Below are 26,702 nucleotides of genomic sequence, written 5' to 3'. Positions count from 1 at the left end.
GATAGTCTTAAGCTACTACTGACAGATAAATAATGACAACACGTCATGTCTTTTCTATTCAAATCCATTGGTCCAATAACTGTAGTTGGGGGCGTGGTTATCTTTGAATGTCGCCCTCTGATTGGCTACTTGGCGAAAACACATACGCTAGTGCAGCCGTAAGGCTTTACTTTTTTCTCATAGAAGTTAAAATCCAAGTTTTATAAAAGTTAAAGGATAATGTAGTGTTAGGCTGGATATAATACAGTATATAAATACACTACAGCCATCCGTTTTTTCAAACGGACCTAGGTTTTTATTCTTGTGAGAAAGTAAAGAAGAGGAGAAGTATCCGTTGTTCGAACTGGATCGTCTAACGTAAGTTTAGAAGCTAACATGCTAACTAGCTAATCTTTATCTGGATGTGATACTGTAACCGGAGAGAGATGAATTCACTGCCCGAGTTTGTGGCTTCGAGCTGGCGTTAAACTTCTGGTAGTAGTGCCATCATGTAAATGTGGTGTTTGTAGTCCTCTCTTTCAAGCATCCTCATGGAAGAGTAGCGCTAAAATCTGTCTGAATAGAGCTCACACTGACAGGAATGTGTCCATTGTCGAGTTAGCTAAATTAAGCAGAAGTTCAACTGTCAACGTTACTGATCAGTATCTCGGAATTCGGATTAGTGGTGTTGTAGTTTGTTTTTATTATTGGTATCATATGAAACATCTGTAAGAATTACAAACATAGCTTACACTTAGCTAAAACTAAAATGTTTAGTTTTTGCTGAAACTGTTTTAGAAAGGTGTTTATTCATGTATTTTGGAGGCTATAGATGGAGGTTGCTGTTGAAATGTATTATACAGGGGAACTGTATATGATATTTTGTCTTCCTTCATTTAGTGTTATTTATTAGGAATACCTGGTTTATTATGTAGGCCCTACTAGCAAAAGAAATGTATATATGTATGCAGTATGTGTACCCAATAAACTGGCGACTGAGCATGTCATCTAGTGTACTAAACCAACAAGTCAAGTTTATTGTTATATCAGGTCTGTATCATAGTGTTCATAATCATGAAAGGTAAAATACACAAGTGTTCATACACAAACATAAATAACAATGTACTGCACCATTTCATTTAGATGTAAAGTTATTCATGATCACAACACTTTTCCTTGCAGGCTTTCCAGATATCCTGTTCCTGTGAGGAAGAATTACCGGTCAGTATCCCATTACTTAATGTAGTTTCTTCTTTTTGTTTTGGTGTAGGTTTCTGCTGACTCATGGTGTAATGCCGAGTGGTGTTTCCATATTTAGATTCTGCTGTCAGTGCCAGTAGTCATTTTACCACATCAATGGGCTGTAAGCACAAAGAAAATAGATGCAGTGTGTTTAAGATGAAATCATGTCCAAGAGTCAGTGATTACCTCCTGTGAAGCTGTCATTTAAAAACAACCTCTTGTTTCCTTTGATGTGCCTTAAGTCATCACTTCTTCCTCTTACACTGTTGTTCATGCTCACTGTAGCTTTGCGAGCAGAAAATGTCTCTCTTAAACACAGCCAGTTGGCATACAGTGGTGGAAAAGGCTGCACGAACACTGGCACACACTAATGGGTGATTATAATAATGAGCAGGAACACGAGTGCTGCACCGACTTCCAAAGCCCCGCTTAGATTGTGTTATAACAGTTCACACAGCAGCAAGCAGAACAAGGTGTGCAAAGAGATGATTTTATTCTACTCTTTTTTTTTTTTTTTACCTTTTCAGACAGGTTGACATTACATAGGCATTCCATATATATGTATGGACACATGCCTTTGGTGTGAGAGAGGTGTGCGACCTCTAACATGTATAGCAATTGTAAGTTGCTTTGGATAAAAGCGTCAGCTGAATGAATAAATGTAAGTTGTTGCAAAACAGTTGCGTCATTGCTGTTTTGGATGTCATCTGTTTGAAAGATTTGCAACTAACTATCTGACTATATCTGACAATATTTTGATATGATTATAATTATTAATATTATTAAACTTATACATTCTTCTACAGGTTACTTTTTTGGAGGGGGGGGCAACATAAGGAGGCAATTTAGCATACCACTTGCCTATATATATATATATAAAGAACACAGAAGTGGTCACGTACAATGCCTGATTTACATTACATTACAGTCATTTAGCTGATTTTTTTATCCAAGCACGCATGCCTGTGGAGCAACTAGGGGTTAAGTGTCTCACTCAGGGACACATTGGTGGATGTGTCGCATCTATAAAATGAAATACAATTTATGCACCAGTGCTATGTGTTTTATGGTTGTAACGAGCTCTGAAAGGTTTTTAAGTACGTGCACTGCTTGGGGGACGCTGCTGAAGGGTTAAACTTTGGGGGGACAAATGGGTGTGGCTGCTATGACCTCATGGAGAAATGAGGTAATGGTTGGCTCTGGTCTGGTGCTGTCTATCTTATCCATGTAGCTTGCTTATCACTGTCCTTTCCTTTCCTTTGGTGGAAGGTGTCTACACACAGCAGGTTAATTTTATTATTATTTTTTCAGGGCTTCAGTTTTAATTTTGTGACTTTTTTTTTCATGAAAAAAATCATGCAACAGGTAGCTGGTTGCTTTCTTTTCAGTGGCTACCTCTGATTTGCATTTACACACTTTGAAGATGGTATTTTTCCTGCCACCTCTGCTTGCAAATGTTGCCTTTTGTGGTGTTCAGTTTGCTCACCTTCTAGCAACTTTAGAGAACACACACACATGTCCAAGCTTGGATGAATTGATTCGTCTTAGAATCACAGTCTTAGATTGACAGCTTGCCTGTGATGACCCCCGTCCATTCATTCCCGCCCTTCTCTCTCACTTCTTGCCTGCCCCACTTGTGCACGCCGCTGTTTGGTTGGTGTTGCCATGGCACCGTGTGGCCAGAATGAGGCTTCACATACAGCATCTTGTGTTCTCTTCACAGAGGGCGGCCGAGGAGATTGAAGTGCAGTGACGCAAAAACACACAGTATATGAAAGCAGCCGTGTGGACTGACGCAGCAGCTCTGTCCAAACACTCATGGGGTTACCTTCCCCTATCAACATTCAGCAGAGAGACACTCGCAGACCTGACCACGTTGGGTGACTTTTTGTTTGGTTGACCTCCTCTTGTCCAACTCCTTTTAGCAAAAACATTTTTTTTTCTTTCTGGTTGGCTCTTGTTTTTAAACGCAACCATTTTTTCGGGAACGAAACTGGGATTGTCCCTCATATTATGTACATCAATGGACACCAGTGGCTCAGTGGTTAGCACGGGACCTGAGGAGCAGTCCTTTCATGTTCGCTACAGGTAGGAATCTCTTCTCTCTCAACTAAGGTATGGTTGTAGAGTAGATTGCCTGGCTGTCTTTTCCTTTTGAACATTGTGGAGTTTTAGAAAGGACTTTAAATGAAGTTGTTGGTTATTAGAAGAAAGACCTCTTTATATTTATTGTATGTGTAGTTATTTTAATGCTTGTTCTTAAGTAACTGATACGGTATTAAATTATTTGGTGTTACCTTGTTGAGGAAGTGGCGGTATTATGTGTAATATTGAACTGAAAATTGAGGCCTAATGCAAATTATAGAGTGGGAGGCCCCTTTTCACTGTGCTCTCTATGAATTTGCTAATTAAAGGCAGGTGAGTTTCCCAAAAAAAGCATCAGGCAGCTGTCCCTATATATCCAGGCAAAGAGCTCTGGCAGCAGGTGTGACGTCCAGTTAGCTTCAATATTTAACAAGCCCTGAAAAATTCATCACTGCTTGCTTTGTTTTTCACCACATGTGTGTCCAACTTGTTTGGATAGAGTAGGCGTCCATATAGCGGGAGAATGTCTGTTTTTCCCAGTGGATACTACCGCCAGAGTCTGCTTGTGTGACAGTTCTAGTAAAGCTACTTAGCACTCACCAGCACTGTAATCTGTCGGGTGCACACTCGACAGGTGCAATCTCAGGTGACCAGGTCAGAAGAGAGAGCTTGAAAGAAAGACAAGCAGATTAGCCGAGAAAATGCCAATTGAGCAGTTTACTTGCTGCCATTCCCTGGAAGTTAATTCTGTGCAACATCACACGCGTCTCCTTGAAAGTTTTCCAGCACGTGATGCTAAAATAACTCTGACGTCAGATGAGCAATGACAAAGAGGAGCTGCAGCCTGGAAGTTTTTCCAGTGGAAACCTCGGTAGATGCCTCTCAGATGTTCCATGTGCTGTTGTTGTTGTTGTAAGACACGAAAAGCCAGCAGGTAGGCTAGCATTTGCCACAGCTACAGTGTTGGAAAAGTATGTTGCTTAACCTGCTAGTAAATAAAAAGTGGGCTTTTCTAATTTGAGGCCTAAAACTGCTGAGATTTCTGGACTATTCAGAGAACCATGTTTGCTTTTGTTCACAAATTATAGCCTAGCCGACAAACTACTTTGATTGGTGTTTTTGTGTCATTTTAATAGCACACCATAGACTATGTTAGGGATTACTTCTTGTGGGGCATGTAGACAAGATTGTGTGTTTTAAATGAGTCTGGGTCAGTTTTTAAGAGTTTTCAGACAAAACCTTGGGTGGCTACAGGAGGAAAGCTTGAGATAAACAAACTGAAAAGACTTTGTGTGAAGCCGATCTCTTCCCCACAATACTGTTTCCTGAAAAACAAAAGTTGGCAGACTAACAATTTTTGCTTTGCACAAATATGCCACTTAATCTAAAGATAATCCATCTGCAGATAAGCCACCAGCCATTGTCTGACACTCCTTTCATCCGGCCTTGAAACGCCCGAGCCTAACCTCATATGTAACTCCACGTTATTTTGGGACATCTGTAAACACACTGACATAGTTAAGTGTTTTCAAAACAGTCCTTGCTGTAGGTGCATTACCACAATCTCATGAGAAATGTTACTAACTGAATAAAAGTTCTGGAAGTTCATTTTGATGCCATTTGGTAACAAAGTACTGAAATCAATGCCTGTATAATAGGAATGAATGTAAAAACCTATGGTAAGATGGAAAGTGATTGGAGTTGATATCATGTGAAGTAGATACAGCTTGCAGTTAATAGGCTAAAATATACAGAATCTTTTCTTTCTTTTCTGAACACAAAATGATGAACATTAGTATAGTTAAACATTTCTACCCAATCTTTGCTTTATTTTACTGTAAAGGGAACCCACTTTACTTTCTGAAGCATGTCAAAAGAATGTGAGCTCTACCACAGCAAACAAACCCCAGTTTGAGCCATTGTTCTCTGTAGGTGGAAGGAAGTAGCTAAACATTCCCTGTTGAAAGCCTTTGCTTAGAGAGAGGTTTTGTTCCCTGGTTGTGAGTAGAGTCCAGTCAGTTGGCTGTAGGTTTCAGCCAGAGAAGAGCTATTTCTCAACAACTTTCTTCAATACTGGTCCTAAATTATTGTCTGTAATACTTTGGTGCTGCTCAGTGGAAATTGTTTTTTTGAAGCTGAACCACTTCAAACAGCAAGCCAGATCCTTGTTGATCACCTGACGGACTAACTCCGCTTCTGTCTGCTGTAGGATGGAGGTGTCCTGCCTGGAGCTGGCGCTGGAGGGTGAGCGGCTCTGTAAGGCGGGCGACTACAGAGCAGGCGTCTCCTTCTTTGAAGCTGCCATGCAGGTGGGCACAGAGGACCTGCAGGTGCTCAGCGCCATCTATAGCCAGCTGGGCAATGCCTACTTCCACCTGCATGACTACGCTAAGGCCCTGGAGTTCCACCGGCATGACCTCACCTTGACCAGGTTGGACCTACAACAAGAACCCCTCAACCATGCTGACAGATGATTACTATATTTACTAATACTAACATAATGTGTGTTGCGTAGGACAATTGGTGACCTGCTTGGAGAAGCCAAAGCCAGTGGAAACCTTGGCAACACATTAAAGGTGCTGGGGCGGTTTGACGAGGCTGTGGTTTGCTGTCAGAGGCACTTGGACATAGCGAGAGACATTAATGACAAGGTGTGGCAGCACAATATTCAAGCACTTTGGTGGTAATGTGTACTGTAGAATATTTTGTAGTGTATGAGGGCATTCAGAAGACATTAAATGTCAGCATTGACCTGTTTTTCCTGGATTTGTGTTAGGTGGGTCAGGCACGAGCTCTGTATAACTTTGGGAATGTGTACCATGCCAAAGGCAAAAGTATCTGTTGGAGTGGAGCTGAGCCTGGAGATTTCCCAGAGGAGGTCATGATGGCACTGAGGAAGGCAGCTGAGTACTATGAGTAAGTGACTGTGCAGTGTGGTGCTTGTGAATATGTGTGGGCGACATTTTAATGATACAATTTAATTCTATTATCCAAATTATATTGCATTTGACTGGATGTGTATCTACAGGGCAAACTTGGCGATAGTGAAGGAGCTTGGGGATCGCGCCGCTCAGGGTCGAACCTACGGTAACCTCGGCAACACGCACTACTTGTTGGGAAACTTTCACAGAGCTGTAGCTTCTCACGAACAGGTGTGGTGTGACCCTAAAAAGCCTTTCATTCTGAAAGAATATTTGTAAAGTCTTCACGCTGCATAAACTAGCATTATAAATGCCACTCAGTTACTTCTGTAATTACAGTTATTCTGAAAGAAATGCTAAAATATGTTTCTATATCTCTTCCTCTGAACAGCGTTTGCTCATAGCTAAGGAGTTTGGCGACCGCTCGGCAGAGAGACGGGCGTACTGCAATCTGGGGAACGCCTATATCTTTTTGGGAGAATTTGAAGTAGCAGCAGAGCATTACAAGTAAGCCACAGCTCACATATGAATTTTTACATCAATCATTTTCTGTATATAAAAAGTTGGGGTGGGTGATATAATGGTATATACTGTGCAACCACCAAAATGTGTCCACAGGTAGAGATTTGGCAATACTGTTTCCAGGAGCTATCCCATAGTGTTTCAAATATATATTCAGGGGAAGCTATGTAGCAAAAAAGGGTTGGATCCTCGCATGATCTTGCCAAATTCTGAATTCAGCTGCCTCGCAAGGTAATGTGATTTGGGCTAATTGACCAAACGCTCCCTTCCCTCGTGTCTGACATTATATCTTGTGTTCCCAGGCTGTGCTGCTTCTGGGAATGTAAGCCTGTGGCATGTTTGGAAGCCAGAGGCAAACACTGAGGCCTCTCTGCACTGTTTTGAACCAGCATGTCTGTGTTTGTCAGGAGGACACTGCAGCTGGCAAGGCAGTTGAAGGATCGAGCTGTGGAGGCCCAAGCCTGCTACAGTCTGGGAAACACCTACACACTTCTCCAGGATTATGAGAGAGCAATAGACTACCATCTCAAGCACCTCATCATAGCCCAGGACCTCAATGACAGGTACACACACACACACACACACACAAATTTGCTTTAGGAAGAAGAACATTCATGCTGATGTATTGAAATGTGTTTTTGACGCAGGATTGGGGAGGGCCGTGCATGCTGGAGTCTTGGAAATGCTCACACTGCACTGGGGAATCATGACCAAGCCATGCACTTTGCTGAGAAACACCTGGAGATCTGCAAAGAGGTACATAACATACATGAATAAATGAAAGCGGTTTGTTTCTTTGACACATTCTTCTGTCTGTGACTTCTCCTTTACAATAAAGCAGTGGAGAAAACTAATCTCCCTCTGTGTATGTGTGTTTTTTTTTTTTTCCCAGACTGGAGACAGAAGCGGGGAGCTGACGGCTCGTATGAATGTTTCTGATCTCCAGATGGTTCTGGGTCTGAGTTATAGCACGAATAACTCCACTCTGTCAGAGAATAAGGATATAGACTACAACCTGCATGGTAAGTTAGTCAGTTATAAGTTGTATGTGTTGTTGTAACTGTGTAATTTGCACAGTATAACAGATGTTTATGTTGTTTGTGTTTCAGGAGCGAGGCCCAGAATGAGCCGAAGACACAGCATGGAGAACCTGGAGCTGATGAAACTCACCCCAGACAAAATGAATGTAATGAACATCTGTCCTGCCACATGAAGTGCACAATCCACAGATAATTGGAGGGTTTATCTTCTCCAGGCTTTGCGTTTCTTTTTAGCGTCTTTAAACTCTTTTCCTTCTGCATTGTGGTAACTAATCCATTCCTGTGTATTGAAGGGTCAAAAGTGGAACAGCGACATCCTGACCAAACAGTCCAAACCCTCGCTGGCTAAGACCTCCTCCAAGCTGTTCTTTGTCAGTCGCCTGCGTGGGAAGAAGTACAAGACCAGTGGCTCCAGTAAGGTCCTCCAGGACACCAGCAACATGCTGGACTCCAGTCAGGCAGCAGCACAGGGACCACAGAAGGTACATTCAACCGATAACCACACATATGCTGAGACCTCATTTAGTCTCCTACAGCTGTTGTCAAATAAGGACAACATGTTTGTGTTTTTGTACTTCTTTAGCGACTCAGTCCGGACATGCTCGGAGACGAGGGCTTCTTTGATCTGCTGAGCCGTTTCCAGAGCAACCGTATGGATGACCAACGCTGTTCAATACAGGATAAGGGCAGCAGGTTATCACTAAACAGTGGTCCGGAGTCGCCTCCCAGAGCCATCAGGAAATGTAAGTCCATACCTTCACACTCAAGAGTCATGCAATTCCCACAGTGTATCTTCCTTTTCATACTGAAATAAAACTTTGCTGCTGTTAATCTCCTCTGGCAATTCTGTTCTCTTAAACTCTGTAGCTGTATCGGATTCTGCCAACGTCTCAGGCATCCCAGGCCGGCGGTTAGAGGAATCTTCAGCAGCAGGGGGAAGCCTGCCCGGCCTCAGGCTCAATCAAAACAGCAACCAGGCCGTGCTCAGCCACCTGATGGCCAATGCTGACAATGCCGAGCCTGACGACGACTTCTTCGATATGCTTGTCAAATGCCAGGTACTTGATATGACCAAATGTAGTGGCTGAAGAAAAAGTGCAGTTTCCCTCACAATGATAAGCATACAGTGCATTTAATACACAAGAAGATATAATGTGCCTTTCTAAACAAGAACATAAAAAAAAAACAAATCTCAAACTAATGATCTCTTCCTTCCTCTTAACTCTACCAGGGGTCCCGTTTGGATGACCAGCGCTGTGCCCCTCCCCCTCCTCCTGTCCGAGGGCCCACTGTACCAGATGAGGACTTCTTCAGCCTCATCATGCGTTCTCAGGCCAAACGAATGGACGAGCAACGTGTCACCCTGCCTTCTGCAGCAAACACTACTGCCAGGCCCAGCTCCAGCTCCAACTGAACAAAGCACTAAAGGGATAGGGTTTAGGTTTTTTATCTCATGAAGGTGTGGACAGCTGTGTGACTAAACAGTCGGTGGTCACTGGGAAGAAACCCGTGTCTCTTTTACATTTTTCCTTTTGGACAAAAAGCACTGTCAGTGATTGTATATAGTATACAGTATGGAAAAATCTCAATCTAACAAGAACTTGTTTCGCACAACTTGCACCAACAAAAACTCTTTAGTATCAGGGACAAAAGTGTTTTGTTTTTTTATCCTTGTTTGTCATGATTCTGTCCTCGTAATTTCATTTCACCCTATGTGTATTTTTCAATACACAACTGCATTAATGTTTGTATTCATTGTACTGTTAATGATTGTTATGATTCTGTTAACTGCCGTCCCTACCACTACGAAGTAATGTGGTAATGCTCACAGTGGTGACTTGAGTCAGTGTGGACACAGAGGTACAGCATTCTTTCCATGTATTTTGTTTGTATGTGAGGGCGGGTATTTGGTTTTTGGTTTAAGAGTTACCAGGGTCAAAGTTAATGGAATTTTTTAGCAAACTGGTAAAATAATGAATTTAACCGGTGTACAGTCCTTACTTATGCTCTTTTGTACTAACTGTTTCAACGAGGTCAGAGGAATAAATGTACAGTAGGCATCTTGTTTTGACTTTTCAAAATGTTGAATGTAAACTGTTTAACAAAAAGACAACGCTTGTGTAAAAGACACTTTATTGAACGTACCAGCAGTCAAAATGAGTTAGCTTGAATTAATTTAAGTCACTTTTAAAAACAAGAATTAGAAAGGCTTAATACAAGAGCCACTAGCATTTCAAAAACATACTAATACCTGTACATACATAAACACAACTGAAATAAATACATCTATGTACGTATTAGTTTGGCCTTATTTGTTAAAACAATATATACTATACATTAACATAAAAACTTAAATATGCATCTTTATAAGTAAATCAATATTAGAAGACAATGGTAAAGGACAAAGTGCGCATGTAAAATTAAAGAAAATAATACAATTCATATGCCCAAAATACTGGCTCTAAATAAAAACCCACTTAGATTTCTTTGTGCATATGGTTACACCCTTGTTATGGGAAAAGACTGCCACCTACTGTTGTTATGTTATTACAGCAGTAGACAAACCAAAGCTTTTGAACACTGAAAAATCCTAAACAGAATGCTAGGGCACTCAACCACACACTTTACACTCTGTATTTCCCTTTGAGGCGGACATAATTAAAAATCTTCCATTGCAAGCAAGCCATTGCAAGACACTAACAGCTTCAGCGCAAAAACACTGATTTCAAATTTAAAACAAATACACAAGCTAAAGTTACACATTTTTGAGTTGAAGTAATGCAGTGGATACAGTTACATTACACATCAGCACATCCCACAGGGAAGCAACAGCTGACTGATGAACAGATCGTATCACTTCCACAGATTGAGCCTCCTGATGGAAAATGCTCACTACTGACACATTTAAAATTTAAATTTCACACCATAAATTCAGCTCTGGTTTTCTCAAACAAAAAATAGCAGCATAACACCAGCTGTAAGAAAATGATATGCAAAAGGAATGTAGGACTTCTCAAAATGACTTAACAAAATTTGATCTTGAAAAATGACCCTTTTTTTTGTACATCTTAGTTATGGAAACTGAGAACTGAAGGAAGGCACCATCATGAACAAAGCACTCTGTCCTGTCAAACCTCAACAACTCCTCAGTGAAAGGGTCATGCAGCAACTGACGGGTGTGTGAGTGTATGGAGTGAAGATGTAGGATGACACCACATGAAGGGATGAAATGAGAAACTGCTGTTTTACCACTGAAGATGACAACAATCAGCTTGACAAATGCTATGTGACAGATGTAAAGATAAAAGGGGGACATGCAACGTGTGCTTTTGACGTGTCACAGGTTTGTATCCATTTGGTTTCTTACAGACAGGAGTGAAAGGCTCATTCACCTGTATGTGTGTGTGTTTGTTTCAGGGTGTTACAGTGTTGATGCACTCAGGAGCAGTGTTGTTTAAGAGGAATGTGTGTGTGTTTTAGATTATAGCGACTGGTTGTCTGTGCGTGCATGTGCTATGGGTTGTGTGTCCAGAGTGTGACAGTGCGGTCAGCAGAGGATGAGAGGAAGGACAGGTCTTGTGTGTGCCATCGACACTGAATCACCTTGTCGCCGTGCTCTCCCACCACGGTCTGAGGCAACTGCTTGGTCAGGTCCCCTGTAGACACACACACACACACACACACACACACACACACACACACACACACACACACACACACACACACACACACACACACACACACACACACACACACAAGAAATGGAGTTCAGGCAGGCAGATATACAATCCTGACAAAACCATGTCTCGCATTTGATTAAAAACATTTTTTCCTGTTAATTTTGGCATCCACGATCATTCCTGAACTTAAGTGAAGACCACTTACTATATATTCAGAAATATATAGTAAGTGGTATATATTTCCATCCCTTTCTTCTGTAAGTAGTCTCCCTTTCTTCATCAAAAGGTACAGAATAATATGTACTTACAACAGGTATTTACATTCATGGCAACAATATACTTACAATACAGGTATTAAACATCAGAAGATGTGATGAAACATGGGGACCTCTATAGAATCTTTCAACACATCAATGTCTGTCCAGTAAATACACTCTGTAGCTACTGCCAGCAGCTTAGCTTAGCATACAGACTGGAAACAAGGGGAAACAGCTACCCTGGCTCTGTCCTCCAACCAGCACCTCTAAAGCTCATTAATTAACACATCATATCTTTTTTTGTTTATTCTGTACAAAAACAAATGTGTTAAAACGACACATTATGATTTTACAGGAGTTTATGTGCGTATTTCTTGCCTGGGAGCAGTGATGTCCTGTCATCTCCAGGAAGACACTCCTTGTGGCCAAGAAATAGTCTGGCACATAAAACCACCCTAAAACTGTAACATGTTGTTTTCTACTTACACTATAAAGACGCCAAATGCCTTGCCAATAGTCCCAATCCTAAAAATATTCAGTTTACAATTACATAAAACAGGGAAATTACCTAAATGACTCCTTTAATTTCACTACACAGCCAGAGAAATGCACCCTGCATTACATGGATCATCTGGATAACAACGAGATTCACCAGGTGCCTCAACAGTACGTGGCTGTAAACACAAGTGCATGGCACTTATGGCCCATTTAAACCATTTTGTATTTATAGTCAGTAAAACAGGATGGCCCACATGAAGAAGCTAAAGGTAGATAATAGCAGTCAACTATGTATATCCTCTAGTAAGAGATCTTCACTACTGCCAGCCTGAAGGTATGTCTGTATTATATATCAGCAGTGGCAGCAGGTTTGTTGAGTCATTAATAAGTCAGCAGATGGGACGTACCTTGGAGGTTGGTGACCATGACCTTTGTGTCGTAAGAACCAGTGAGCAGGTAGTGTGCTCCAGGGGAGAACCTGACGGATCGCACATCACTGGTGTGCGGCCGGTACACCTGGACGATTCGCCCTCCTCTGATGTCGTACAGCATGCACGCACTGTCTTCCTGGCCTGTCGCTAACAGACGGCCACTAGGATCGACCGCTACCGAGGCAACAGGACTGCCTGTGGAGCGAAATAAGGGGGCGTAGCTGTAAAAACCAGTACACAATTACCAGTAAAATCACTATGTACTGATTGAGAGAATCATCAGCACCCATTATGGAAGCACTTCTGGTGTCAAAACTTTCAAGGGATTGCTGAATTGCGCTATTTGATCCAAAAATGAAGGAGAAACTCATGACACACAGGTCATACCTGAGCCATGGAAAGCAGTTCCCACTACTCGGACACAGCTGGGCACCCTGAGGTCCCAGAAACGCACCGTCTTGTCTTGAGAACCAGAGGCGATCATCCAGCCTCCCCATGTATACAGTGACAGAATGTGACCTGAACAGCAACACAACACGTTATTTTACACGTCACACACTTTGTCAGTGGCACTCTTTCTCTCTTTGACTCTCCACTTGAGTTCAGAAGGACGCGTGGATGGATGAAACAGTCAGTGTACCTGTGTGTCCGCTGAGGGCGTGCAGACCCTGCCCTCTCTGACAGTCGGTGGTGTATATGTTACAGTCTCCAGCTCCGGCGCTGATCAAGATTGCTCCTCCACTTTCTGGACCCTCCATGAAGGCCAGGTCTCTGATGGTGCCATCATGCATGCTGAACTCAAGGTCTGGGCCTAAGGCACAGAAATGACAGTGCTCATGAGATGCCGATAATAACAGATCACTGTTATCTCACTGTCTACACATATATGCGTTGACACCAACAAACAAGACTTTGATCATGCATTATTGCAGAGTATACTAACCTGTGGCATTGCATGTCTCTGCACTAAAAGGTAGGACTTTGACATATTTGTCATTGGAGCCTGTCGCCAGCAGCTGCCCACAGTGGCTCCAGGCCACACAGTATATGGACCCTTTGTGGTGTTTGTTCCTCTTGAAGCGAACGACCGGCTGCTTGATTGGACTTGAACCACTGCGGAGAAGAAGAGTGGGGAAGAGGAAAAAAAGGAGAAGAAAGAGGAGACAGATAGGAGAGAAGATGAGGAAACGGGTAGACATTCAAAGTAGGTAAAGGTAGCCATCTATAAACTGATGAAAAGAAGGATTATCATTTTCTGGAATTAGTACAGCTTTCTGGAAGTGGTCAATTTGATTTAAGTCCTACCCAGTTTATAGAATGAACTTCAAGTCTCAACTTTTATTCCTGTAACTGAATAGAATCACTCAGTTGTTTTTAGCATTACGTAGGTTCTAATTGATTTAGTCATTAATTACTGATAGGTGCCCAAAAATATGGAAATTTGAACTCCTAAAAAAAACTTGGCAAATCCTTCTGCTGAAGAAAATAGTGTGATATGATCAAAAGCTCCAGAACAGTTACTGAGTGGACCTTGTGGTGACATTCAATCTTCAAGTTAGTGTTTTTTAACAGATGACCATTAAAAAGTTCTTCATTAAAAGTTTAGGGCACTAAAAGAAAACTCATCATCATCTATGTTCCACAATGCGAAATTAGGTCATGGCCAGTAACTGTGGTTGGCAGTGGACAGGAACAGGATGTATCACACTATCAAAAAACATTTTTGACATTAAGTTCTTGAGGTGAATGCGGACATTACCTTGGGTCTAATGTTTCAGGATAAGCACAGACACGTAGAGTTTTGGAGTTGGACCCCACAGCATAGAGCGCTCCAGACGGGTGAAAGGCAACAGCTCGAACGGCCTGAGTGTCCTCCAGAGTATGCACTGGCACAAACAGGTTTTTTGGCTTGTCACCCTGAAAATGCACCCACATATGAAAACACATGAACACACAGATTGCAGGAGTTATCTGTGCAGCATAATCTCCTTTGACTCTACCGTGTGACATCCATAGTGTCATGATGCTAGCTTGACATCACTGCCACTCAAATGAAACTGTTATAATCTGCTTAGTTAAATGCCAATTTAGCGCTAGGCTGCATCGTCTTATATGATGACGACAGCAAGAGGGAACGCATTTAAAATCAGTGCAAGTTCAGAGTGCAAGATAACAAATGTTCCTGCAGAATACCAGAACTTAAGTGTGACGGTCAGTAATAAACAGCTAATGTCAGAGACAATGAGTTACAAACTGAGTGTGAATAATAAAGACAAGTGTGCATGAACAAAAGTCATTCCAGGTCCATTATTCAGCACAGCGAGACATTTCCATGCTTGTTGAGGTATACATTATTATAGATTATTTGCAGCAGGTCTGACAGAAATGTGTTAACATGTTTGTGTACATACATACCTCTTTACTTCGGGATAAGGAACCTGGTGAGTCATCTTGTTGACCTCCTTTGTGTTTCTGCTCACTGTGACAAAAACAAAACACAAAAGTGTAATCATCAATACCCTCCAACGAGCTCCAGCATAAAAACAGAAGAAATCACACCTACAATACCTCTGGGATTTGACCGGGGACTCATCTGGAGGTAGGACTGTGTGGCCCCCTGTGGTGTGTTGTGGGGTGCTGCTGAGCACCCCTCCCCCTCGGGTCCGGGTCTGGTCTGGGGTCACAGATGGAGGATTGTTATTGTCCTCAGCGGAGGGCGTATTCCCGTTGCCATTACATTGCTGGGCCAGAGACTTCACCTCCTCCCCTAAATCCTCCATCCCCACATTGAGCTCCTCCAGCTTCTGGATGGACCTGAGGAGCGCGTGTGTGGGTACACACACACACACACACACACACACACACACACACACACATACACACACTGTCACTGTCTTTGTGGGGACCAGTCATTTGCATTTCACATTTTCCTGTTGCAGGCTTTTTTCCCAACGACAGGCCGTCAGTACACTGACTGAGTTGGTAGGCTAGTTAAATCTAGTTAAAACTACCAAGGGCAGGGGACAAAAGAAAACTGAAGTAATGACGTCATTATGCACAGCTACACCTTGTGAATAATGCAGAGGATACAGAGACAGGGAGAGGTAGGGGAGGACTGGAGGAACTCTCGAGGGACAAATCAAAGGGTCCTTTGTCCTGCTGACAGAGCAAAAATGAACACATTTCCCATGCCATGTTTGTCAGACTGAACACTAAATATACTGCTGTGGTGGTTTGGGAGCATGCTAAAGTTGCCACAGTACAAGTTTAAGATGGCTGCTATTTTTTTGTGAATTTTTGGTCTAATATTGTGCATTACCAACACACATGAAGTGATGGTCCCATGTGATGTGATGTAGCCACAGATGGTGCAGTTTGGCAGGAGGCGGGTTTTAGGGGAGGTGTGTGCCATGCCAGGAAAAGCCACATGGGACTCATCATTATCAGGGCCTGAACATGTCCACTTCTCTTTCTCTGACAGCTGCTCCTCTATTGTATGAAGATATTAATCAGGCAAGCTGTACCAGAACTCCCCCGACTGCTTTTATAAAGTTTGCCATATGACTTGACAGGTGTCTATATGTTATGATGGATGGATACCCTGGACATTTCCAGCATCTCTTGCTGTGCCTGTACCTGTTGAGGAACTTCTCTGTGAGGCTATGCTGCATTTCGCTGGGCGGGGGCTCCTGCTGGACCCCTCCCTCCAGTAGCATCTGCTGGTACATTTGCCTCTGCTGCTGCTTCTGCTCCAGGTGCTGCTGCACACGGAGACGCTGCCGATAGAACTCCTCATACTTCTCTGTTGAGTCGCGAAGCTGAGGATTGAACGTGATGCCATAAATATATGTGGCACATGTACACTTCCCTATTCTTCCTATTTCTCCTTATGTTGTTCAGTAAGTCCTTTTGGTTGTTTATTGTTTATGTATTTAATGTATAATGGTGATTCATCCTAGAAAGCAGAATAAGTCACTCTAGATAAATTAAAACAGCTAAAGGGCTTGAAAGAAAATAAGAACAGAGGTAAGTACAAATAAACAAGGACACATGGAAACAATTAAGTAATTAATTAAAACTCAAATTCATAGCACACAGTGACACATGTTAACATCTGAAGTAAGCCACTTCCAGCTCTTATTAACACTATTCAAAGGCAGCATTGTGATCAGATGAACCCTGCTCCACCCCGTTCTTCTGTCAGCTCAGGTATTAGAGGAGGAGTGAGGCTGAGAGCCGAGGACAGGTCACTTTCCCTCTCTGTCCTGACAATCTGGTGGGAAAGAATCTACTGTATGTTTGGAGGAGGAGGAGAGAGAACCCTGGCACTGTGCCAGCTCTGGAAAAAGGGATGGAGGGCAGAGAGGACAAGAAAAAAAGAGAGGGCAGGAGTGTGACAGTGAGATCACAGAGGGCCCAAAGTCTGCTTCTGTTTCTGGCCTCTTTATGTGTCTCCAGGGCGACGGGGATGGCAGAGCAAAGCACTAACTTCACACCGCGATGCACACGGGGCCCAGAATAGAAAGCACGAGACAGACAGAAACAGACACTGTGTTAAAACTGTGTTTACAGGCAACATGAGGGCAGTAATGATTAGTTTTTGTGGTTAAGCTCCTGGGTCGCTGAGCCACATGTCCCTACTGACTAAGGCCAAATCCACCTGGGCTTCTTTTCCCCTTTCTGCTCTGCCCAGCCCCCTTTGTTACTGGCTGGATATTAAAAACAACTAGAGCTGCCTTATGTCTCATAATAATCACAACGTAATGTAAAAACAAAATTGCCTTAAATCATTAATGGACCATAAGATACACATTTTCATTATTTATATATAAATTTATGCAGCAAGCTTCTCTAATGTTTTCAAAGTCTGACAGTGAGACCCCCGCCCCCCAGACAAAATCGAGACAACTGCCCCCCCACCTTTTTGCATATATATATTAACATTTTGGTAAATTAGCACCATTAAAAGTATGCCGAATTAGCAGTTCCTGCTTGCACTGTATTCATGGATGTACAGACAGCTAGTACTGAAATACTTTTATACTAAAGAAACCTTGTGATGATTCTAAAGCAAGTTCTAGAGTCATGATTTCTAAGCAGATGTATGGACCATTATTTAATATCTATATCAGAGATAATGATGTCCTTGGAAAGTGTAAGTCACACTGAATCTTAAAATATGTGTATCATGTCAGTCTGTTCAGATTTGACTTTGATATCTGAGAAGAAGTACAAATCCTGAAGAATCACTGATCCAAGCTTCAATAAGTGACATTCTTTTTAGACCAGCAGCGTGCACCTCTCCCTTTCGCCTAAAGCGGTATTTTTGCTTCACATCTCTCCCTCTGCCTTCCCCCATCAACTCTCTGGCGTACCACTGGGAAGGCACACCTCACAGGACAAACTATAGGAGAAACTAGTGTGCATGAGTTTGAGTATGAGGTTTAATGTGTTAACAACGTTCTGTACACAGACATACAAAAGCCCCTTTCCTGCTTGCATAAAGGTTTGAGGTGCACGTGACATGGTGAAAGCATACTAACATTACACACAAACAAATCAAAACAAGGGCAACTTCCTTTGAAATAAAGTCTCTCATCAGGCAGAGGACAACAGATTTAAAATGGACTGAACCAGCCAACATGTCACTCTAAACAATCATTGTCAGCCTTGACATTGGTTAGGCTATACTTCACACTTGCAGGAGGACCCATACTGAAAAAGATTAATTAGAAGTGGCCTATATATAGAACTTCACTGTAGGCAACACCCATCAACATGGTCTAACGAATTAAAAAGCAAAAAGTCAATGATGTTTACCTCATTCTTGTCAGCAGGGCCAGCTGATGGTGCATCCTCACCTGGAGCTGAGGCAGGACGCAGGTTCTGAGCTCCACCTGAACTCATCATCTTATCCACAGGTGTGTCTGTCCTTGACCTTCACAGAGAAATAGCAACAGCTTACTTAAAACATCTGACAAGATACTACATCAAACCAAAGTGTCAAAAAACCAGAGAGCTTGCTCCATTGTACCTCTAGACAAAACATTTTCAAACTGAGAAAAACCTTTCAAAGCTAAACCCTTACGTTTCAGGGGATTCCTCAAAGATGCTGTGGCAGTCAGAGCTCTCCATCATGAGACTCCTGCTCAGGCTCTGCCCTCCTGCTCCGGGGTAATGGAAGTTGGCAAAGGAGTGGGACATGGGAGAGACCCCTTTACCAGGCACTACCTCCCCACCACTAGCTCTCTTATCCTGGCCGGACAGCCCGTAAGACAACCCGTCCAACGCTGGGTTCAAGGAGCGCGACATGTAGGTATCAGCAGACTGGGGGCGGCGTAGTGGGGAGGAGGGGTAAGGAGACAGTTTGCTGATGAGCGGGGTGAGGAGGTCAGCGTAGCCGGTCTTTGCGGGCTTGACCAAGCGGTCCACGTGGATGTTGAGCTGCTTCTGTTCGAAGGCACAGGAGAAGACGGTCTGGGAGAGGTTCTGCATCCAGGAGAGCAGGGACAGGTCCAGGTCGTCACATCCGTTACCGCACAGCATGTCAACACCAAGGAGAACCTCACTCTCTGTGATTTCCTCACCTGTCGCCTTGCTCTGCGCACACACACACACACACAAAAAATCCGGCAAATTTAAGTAGAAATCATCTGCAATTGCTCACACCAACCCGTCTGTAAGCTAGTTGTTCAGAGGCACAAACTAGTTTAGATCACAGTAGTTATGTTTGGTTTTAGTAGTTCAAACCTGGCAGAACTCCACACAGCACTCATAGAGGACTCCTTTGAGGAGCAGCTGGAAGAGTCGATCCCTACTGGCCTTGAATCCTGCTTCACTCAGTTTCCTGTCTGCAGGGATGAACTCCGCCACCATGGTGCACGCCTCCTCAAAACACTGCACCCTGGCTGTACTCGGGTTCCAATCCTGAGAAACACCAGCAGAGAAATGAGAAATCAACATACGTACATGCCGATCACATTGAATTTTCCAACAAAACACACAATTGTTTGTTAGTGGAATTAATTAAACTTGTGAATTTGTCATTTCAACTTGCAGAAAACGGCACAATAGAATAAAAAGAAGAGGCTCCCATGCTTTACTAATGATGCTGAAATACTTCTGTTTCAATCCACAAAATTTCTTGCCTTGAACTCTGCATGGTTTGTGAGGCGAGGCAACGTGAGGAGCAGACACAGTTTGCTGTAGTCATCTTTAGAGGGGCAGAACTCCTCCAGGGCATGGAGACACTTGACTGCTTCCTGCATGGTGAACTCCAACTGAAAAACATGAAATTTATTTTAGATTGTCATGGATGACTGAGGAGAAGTTTCTCTCTGGACAGCAGAGATAAGAAAACATGGTACTTTTTGAAAAAAGCTTTATCTCCAGCAGCACACCGGAGGCACAGATGACTTTTAAATGTCAGTAAGACAGGGGTACTTCAAGGCTAACATGCACAAGAAATCAGAAAATGATCCAGAAAAAGGGGACAGCACTTTGTTGTTATTCCTAATATTTTGTCCCGCACCATCCTGAAAAGTTATTGCCAACGCACACAATTGAGGTCATATCACAACAGCCAATACACACCCCTCGGCACACTATTGCTGGTGAACATGCACATACACTGTGTCCACAGATGCCCAAAGAGGTCTGATCTAATCCAGTTAATAGGACACGATAGCTCTGGCACAGTGTCCTAACAAGCTGCATTCACAGCTCTGCCATGTGACAGCAAGCCCACAGCTAGCCTAAATTGAGAGCATGAATACAAGAAGAAAGAATGAGTCCAAATTGTATGTGTCTCTGCATGTGTGATTGAAACAGTGTGTCAGATTTATTAATTTCTTTGATCGTTTATTAATATTTATAGGGTATATACCTATACAGTCTATGGTATATTAAGGAATCCTGAAGTAAAATTCAATACTTTTAAAAAACTTTTTCAAGACCTTTTCAACATACTTTAAAACTGCAGCGCTGCTTTGAGCTGTAACCGGTTAAGTCAGACACACCTTTAAAAGGGTTTTATGTAATTTTTTATAACAATAACTTTAGTAAAACATATAATAACATCTAAATAGAAGAAGATGAATATGTTGCTCTCAGGAGGAGGCGACTGGAGGCAGCACATATTGGCACAATGGCATCCTGGCTACATCTGTCTGCTGCAGAGAATCCATCCACAACCTGGAGGAGGAGCTAGTATAAATGAATGGATTAGTATAATATATAACATTATATTAAAAGTATATTGTTAATATAATAGTAACTGTTAGTTTGATATTAATATGTAAATTATATTTGTTAGTATAGTCATTATAATTTCATATAATAGTACAGTATATAGCTTCCCACTATTATCATAATAATTCCAGTTCAAGCTGTTTTATTTTGGCGTTTTTTATTCACCAACTTTGTGCAGGAAAATGCTCTACATGGTAGTAGTTAGTCTAACTTTAATTTTAAGCAGCCTACTAATGCGTCAAACTATTTATGCAGGACGATGACTTTTTTTAATGTCCCGCTCCATTCACAAACCGTGACACTGATGCGCACATTGGCTTTATGAACAGTTGAACGTGTTTCAATAAAAGGCACTGATTCAGCTAAATAGACAGCCTTCGTTAGACCAAACCCAAACGCTGCTTATATTTCCCTGTTGTCTTCTGTCTTACTGCTTCACCTGCTGACGGCGCATTTTGTTTTTGAGAAACGGGGCTGTTTAAGCGGCCACAGCGCTCAGTCCGACTATGTTTTAAACGATTAGCATTGGGGGTCCAGCGTGGTGGAAGAATGCGGTCGGTTGTGCTCGGGATCTACTTTTAGGGGCGTATGACAGTGAAACATTCCCATGGTAGATCCCTGCGCCTAACGTTACACAGAATAATCGCACAGCCGCTAAAGTTACGTCCTACCTATCAAGTGTTTTTGGCTATGCAATATAAATAAATACGTTCACCCACACTTTTAGCAGACAAATTCTTGGGCAAAAATGATTTTCACATTGAACAATATCTACAAATTTGATACCTTGTTAAATGGCGAATAAGAATTTAATACTTTTTAAAAGCCTTAAGTTTCGCAAAATTGATTTATTACCTTTTAAGACTTTTTAAGACCCCGCGGACACCCTGATTTACAGATAACCCTCTGTAAGGGTTTATGAGAAGGTGACCACCATTTTCATTCTTCAGTTACTGTCTCTGGTACCACATCCTCACCTTTTAATGGCAACATTTACATGTATGTGTTATTCCGTAATAAGATTTTGGATTTTGGTCATAATTGAGATACAACTCAATAACAACAACACACAGACGATGAGAATCCCAGTTCAGATGCAACTTGCTCATTCCCAAATTAAATGATATTAGTATCCATTGCTTACCATTATTGTTGCTTATCTGGATATCTATTATTTCCCCTGTGTTAAATGAAATCTATGGCTCAGACAAAAAGACGGAGGGCAGCAGATGGCCACCTTTCATTTTTTTGCCTTTTGACCATTTCATCTCTGGGTGGGACATCACAGGTGAACAGATACATTCTGGAAAAGGACTTGTTCTCAGAACCATGGCTAGTCAATCACATAGTACCAGAGTAACACATAAACAGCTTAATCCAGATAAATCCTTGGCCGCAGGGAGGCAAATAGTCACGTCACTCCCAGCATGCAAATGTAGCCACTGTTGATCGTTTTCACACACACACACACACACACACACACACACACACACACACACACACACACACACACACACACACACACACACACACACACACACAGCCTTCTCCTCTCTTGATTGACAGATTTGAGGTTGTTCAGAGAGAGACTTGCAGAGTTGCAGTTTCAAACTACGTGTATTAAAAAACGCTGTTTGGTTGTCTTCTCGTGTTTGAGATGGAGCCTTCTTGTTTACTGCCATGACAACCAGTGACAGTCAGTGGGAAGACAAAGCAGCGCTGTTACAATGTCTGTTCATGAGGATCAGAATTCAAGGCTGCGTTGTCACTTGGGAGGCTTAGAGAACAATAAAAAAAGACTGATAATTGTTACGTTCGCAAAGTTCAGTGACTTACATGCTGTGGCTCATCTTCTGCAGACATGGCGTTATTCACACACAGAGCCTCCAGAAACTTCTGTTTGAGGATGATGTAGCGAAACCTGAGGATATCGCAGTTGGCATTAGAAGTTGTGACACAAAAAGAAGCGCTTTTAAGTTTTGATGCTGTTTGTGTCAAATAACTGTGCGTTAAATAAGGTGAAAATATTGATACAAAAAGGATGAAGGCTTTGAACATACTGACAGTAAACACACCTTTTTCTGTCAAACTTATCCATGCACTCCAATGGCTGAATGAACTGCAAGACCTCATCCCACTGGCCATCGAGCACCAGTTGCCTGAAACAAAAACAGTACATTTTTAATACACATTTAACACATAGAATTATGTCCTTATCTTTAAATGTCAGATTAATGTGTAAACTCAATTGTTTCAAAAAACATGGACATATATAGAGCAAAGAGTCTCTGACTCGCTAATTGCTTTGGTATTTTCCTAATAAAGGTGTATCATGACAAGATGAGACAGCCTTCACACTAGAAGGAGAAATACCAAAATGTATTTAATACAATAACTGTAGTACTGTTGGCTGACTTTCAAGGAAGCACTCACAATTACAGAAGCGGTGCAGCGTTACACTTTCTGCCTACGTAGGGAACACTATCAGAAACACTAAACTGGAACCGTTGCCTGTTGTTTTTGTCTCATAGTAGTCAGCTTCTTGGAGCTGTAACCTGAGACGACTGTATCCACACTGTGGTTATTGCTGTGTTGAGTTTATCTACCTGAGGAAGAGCATGTCGTCTGAGTAGAGCCCATTGATGACACCACTCTCCTTCTCCAGAGCCAGCATGCTGATGTGCAACTTCCTGGAGTTGAGAAAGTCCAGGATCACCTTGATCATCTCCACCTCCTTCACATTTATGGTTTCTTCCGCTGTCATGGTGACGACGGGCTGCTAATGACAAGGGCAAAGCAGCACAATACTAATACTACAGCACACATGCAAAAAAAATAAAAATCATTATCTATGTTATTCTGATGCTACAGGCATAACAACACCCTGAGGTAGCAGAAGCAGGCTTGTGACCATATTCAGTCTGAATCTCTGTAGGTGAAAATATGAGTGTCAAATAGGACTGGACGATAATTCATTATTATTATTTATCAACAGTCAGCAGAGCCACAGCTACAGTGATGATATGATCTTAGTTTCTGGTTATCATTCTACAAGTCTCTGTTGTCCAAAGTAATAATTCTAAGCAAGCCATTATTTAAAACCAACAAAATCAGTTATGTTTTACACATGTTTGTTTGCAAGTAATGCATAAAAGAGGGACACAGATCATTTCTTTGAACATCAGTTTTATTCTCCATATCTGATTTTGCAAACATTTACTGCATCTAGATATACTGTATATCAGTATCAGAAAATACCATTATAGTTATTATATGTTTTATATGTAATATAGTTGCCCCAGTGGCAGGTTATTCTTGAAGAAAGCATCTAAAATGCATATTCTGTGGAGGACTGTGGTTAGACTGGGATGCTCCTAAATATGCATGAGTGGAACTGTGTGTATCTAAAATGAATAGTGCCTCGTTTTGCAGGATGAAAAGGCCTTATGAACTCAAAAGTACAGATTTTCATCTTAGTCCACAGACTGATCAAATTTCATCTACGTATAAAGCCAGAATGCATGGTCACAAATCTCACATTACTTCTCCTACTTTTTTTCAGCTCAAAGGGGTATAACATGACAGCAGTGCAGTCTCTTGTGATTTGCAACAAATTTGTTTGCTTGTCCACCTTACCTTTAGGCTATACCTATATTCAAATAAACTGCTAGTGTTATCCAGATGGACTTGTCCTGAGACTCTGTTTAGTCGATATTTTAATGCTCTTCAGATCTAGCCACTATCCAGCATCATAATGTTGTGGAAATTGAATACAACTTAATATTTTATCATGCCAGCAGTGCAGCGTTTCCTAATCAAATGATCAGAGCATAGTGAGGACAGTGTCTGCAGCATTTAGTCCTTAATCACATTCAACCTAAATATTTAATGTTGTGATTACACCAGACAGATCCTGCTTTCACAGAGACAACAGAGGTTGTTGAATCAAGACTACTGTGTCTAACTTAGGTTGAAAAGATGAACACTCCCCCTCATCATGTTTACAGTTGAGAGAACAATCTTTTATTATTATTATCATGACAGTAAGTAGCCCCTTACGCATTTATGGTTATCTCTCTGGGTGGGTGGGCTTCAACAAGCTTCAACATTAGCCGCTACAAAACTAGCTGGAAACCAACACTGCCTGGCTTTCAAACAATCAAACACAAACACAGAAGCACTGCAGTCCTGCTAAGCTAGCATGAGATGGTTAGCTAATAACACTGGCACTAAGCCACAAGTCAAACAGTATAAGAAGCTTAGGCTACTTGCTAGCTTTACGTAGCTGCTGAGTTTAGAGAAAGGATTACAGCAAAACCAACAAATAGCTAGTTACGTAGAGCTCATACAAAGCTGACTAATTTAACCGGCGGTTGGAAGAGGAGACTGACTAGCTAGCCAGGCCGAGGGGAGAGAGAGAGGCATCATCCGCTAGTTATAGCTGGACGGGCGGGGTGCGCACTGTGACAGCTTTCCCAAGAACAGCACAAATCTGCCTGTGTGCAGCGAGTAATGCTCACCTGTTTCTAAAAATACATGGGATGAAAACGCTGACCCCGGGTGTGTCCGCGCTGTTGACAGACGCTGTCACGACGGTACCGCTCGGTATCGTCAGTGCTGTTTGTCTTCTTGCCTTGCTGTCCCTCCTCCTTGTCTGACTGTGTGTCCCCTCCCTGCTGGATCTTTCTCTGCCGCCCCGCCGCTGCGGTGTGCTGCTGCCCTGCCCAGCCCTGCTGCCTGCAGGAGCACCGCCTCCATCCATCCCTCAGACACAAACTTCAGATCAGCAGCAACCGCGCAGACAGTACAACACGATAGAAATCAATAAATATTGCGAGGTGAGATATAAAATGAATGATTACAGGTTTTATAAGGTTATATAAATTCTGTCAATAAACAGGGGCGTGCACAGAGGTTGAAAAGGGGGGGGGGGGGGGGGGGGCTTTTTCTTTCATCCAAAAGAGTTGGGCAAGTGATGTTACTTTGACTTTGCTTACTTGGCATAAGGGATACAAATTGGCCAAACCAATAGAAGAAACATGTGTAAGTTATTAGCATTGTTTCCACACTTTACTCAAAACTAAAAATATGTTTATGAAATATTTAATATTTACTGAGCTGTGTGGGGATTTATAGTTATAATTTCTAAGATTATCACATTTGTTCCATTATGTTAATATAGGCAGCTTTCATTAGGGCTTAATTTAGAAAATATAAAGTTTACAAATATCAATATCAGCCTCAAGAACTCAGTATTGTGTGCGCTCTTGTTTTTTTATATTTAACAGTAGGCTAAGGATCCCTTATGTATTCATTAGAGAATTGTCACCAAGATATGAGTGGACATTTTACCGTTAAAAAATAACCCTAACTAGAATAAAATGTTTCTGTATTTGCAACAATGTACTGGAAACACTTTCCAAATTACATGATACATATATAATATGTAAGAACAGTATAGGGATATGGTAGAGAAAGTGAAGATTTTCTGAATGACTCCATGTTTTATTTAAAATCAAGTCTACAATACTCAGTGTCATGGTAAAGCTTCTTTAGTGGGGACAAAAATATACAGCAATATTACAGCAGAAAATGCCTAAGATGATGATAATGAGGACAAAAGTATATCTGGCGTTGCAGAGTAACCAGACTTTTTTTCTACTGATGGTCTGTGTTTGTACATGGCACAGTAATGATGATGATGATGATACAAGAAGGTATTGCATAGGTGTACAATACTTACCTATATTGTTTACTTAAGATAAGCACAAGTGTGTTATTGTGTCACACAGCATTA

The 26,702-nt window shown here is 41.9% G+C and overlaps 2 protein-coding genes across 5 annotated transcripts; one reads left to right on the top strand and one right to left on the bottom strand.

Moving 5' to 3' along the window:
- The first annotated feature begins 137 nt into the window (after window positions 1-137).
- Window positions 138-9,865, top strand: gpsm2 (G protein signaling modulator 2). 2 transcript variants are annotated; one of them, XM_038719268.1, is made up of 16 exons: window positions 138-357; window positions 1,162-1,200; window positions 2,945-3,309; window positions 5,516-5,737; window positions 5,822-5,957; window positions 6,083-6,222; window positions 6,335-6,458; window positions 6,619-6,734; window positions 7,157-7,312; window positions 7,397-7,505; window positions 7,642-7,771; window positions 7,859-7,935; window positions 8,083-8,271; window positions 8,373-8,532; window positions 8,657-8,847; window positions 9,021-9,865. In XM_038719268.1, the coding sequence occupies exons 3-16, from the start codon at window positions 3,245-3,247 to the stop codon at window positions 9,201-9,203; spliced, it is 1,998 nt and encodes a 665-aa protein (XP_038575196.1). In that variant the 5' UTR covers window positions 138-357; window positions 1,162-1,200; window positions 2,945-3,244; the 3' UTR covers window positions 9,204-9,865. The 2 variants fall into 2 exon arrangements, with proteins under 2 accessions (XP_038575196.1, XP_038575197.1); XM_038719269.1 differs by lacking the exon at window positions 2,945-3,309.
- Window positions 9,866-9,905: 40 nt separating this feature from the next.
- wdr47a (WD repeat domain 47a) lies at window positions 9,906-25,583 on the bottom strand. Of its 3 annotated transcripts, none has more exons than XM_038719265.1 (17): window positions 25,426-25,583; window positions 23,512-23,684; window positions 22,981-23,064; window positions 22,742-22,826; window positions 19,804-19,935; window positions 19,406-19,582; window positions 18,744-19,255; window positions 18,476-18,593; window positions 16,292-16,473; window positions 15,224-15,469; window positions 15,071-15,134; window positions 14,415-14,572; window positions 13,599-13,768; window positions 13,296-13,466; window positions 13,043-13,174; window positions 12,632-12,850; window positions 9,906-11,445 (listed from the first exon to the last, which is right to left on the bottom strand). In XM_038719265.1, the coding sequence occupies exons 2-17, from the start codon at window positions 23,667-23,669 to the stop codon at window positions 11,303-11,305; spliced, it is 2,751 nt and encodes a 916-aa protein (XP_038575193.1). In that variant the 5' UTR covers window positions 23,670-23,684; window positions 25,426-25,583; the 3' UTR covers window positions 9,906-11,302. The 3 variants fall into 3 exon arrangements, with proteins under 3 accessions (XP_038575193.1, XP_038575194.1, XP_038575195.1); XM_038719266.1 differs by having other exon boundaries at window positions 23,512-23,681; window positions 25,426-25,581; XM_038719267.1 differs by lacking the exon at window positions 25,426-25,583 and having other exon boundaries at window positions 23,512-23,702.
- Window positions 25,584-26,702: the final 1,119 nt, after the last annotated feature.

Source organism: Micropterus salmoides, unplaced genomic scaffold (assembly GCF_014851395.1).
Source record: "Micropterus salmoides isolate LMB-PRFRI ecotype aquatic unplaced genomic scaffold, ASM1485139v1 Ms_hic_scaffold_14, whole genome shotgun sequence".
Taxonomy (NCBI): Eukaryota; Metazoa; Chordata; class Actinopteri; order Centrarchiformes; family Centrarchidae; genus Micropterus; species Micropterus salmoides.
The sequence above is the reverse complement of the archived record's forward strand: the minus strand, read 5'-3'. Positions and strand labels throughout refer to the sequence as shown.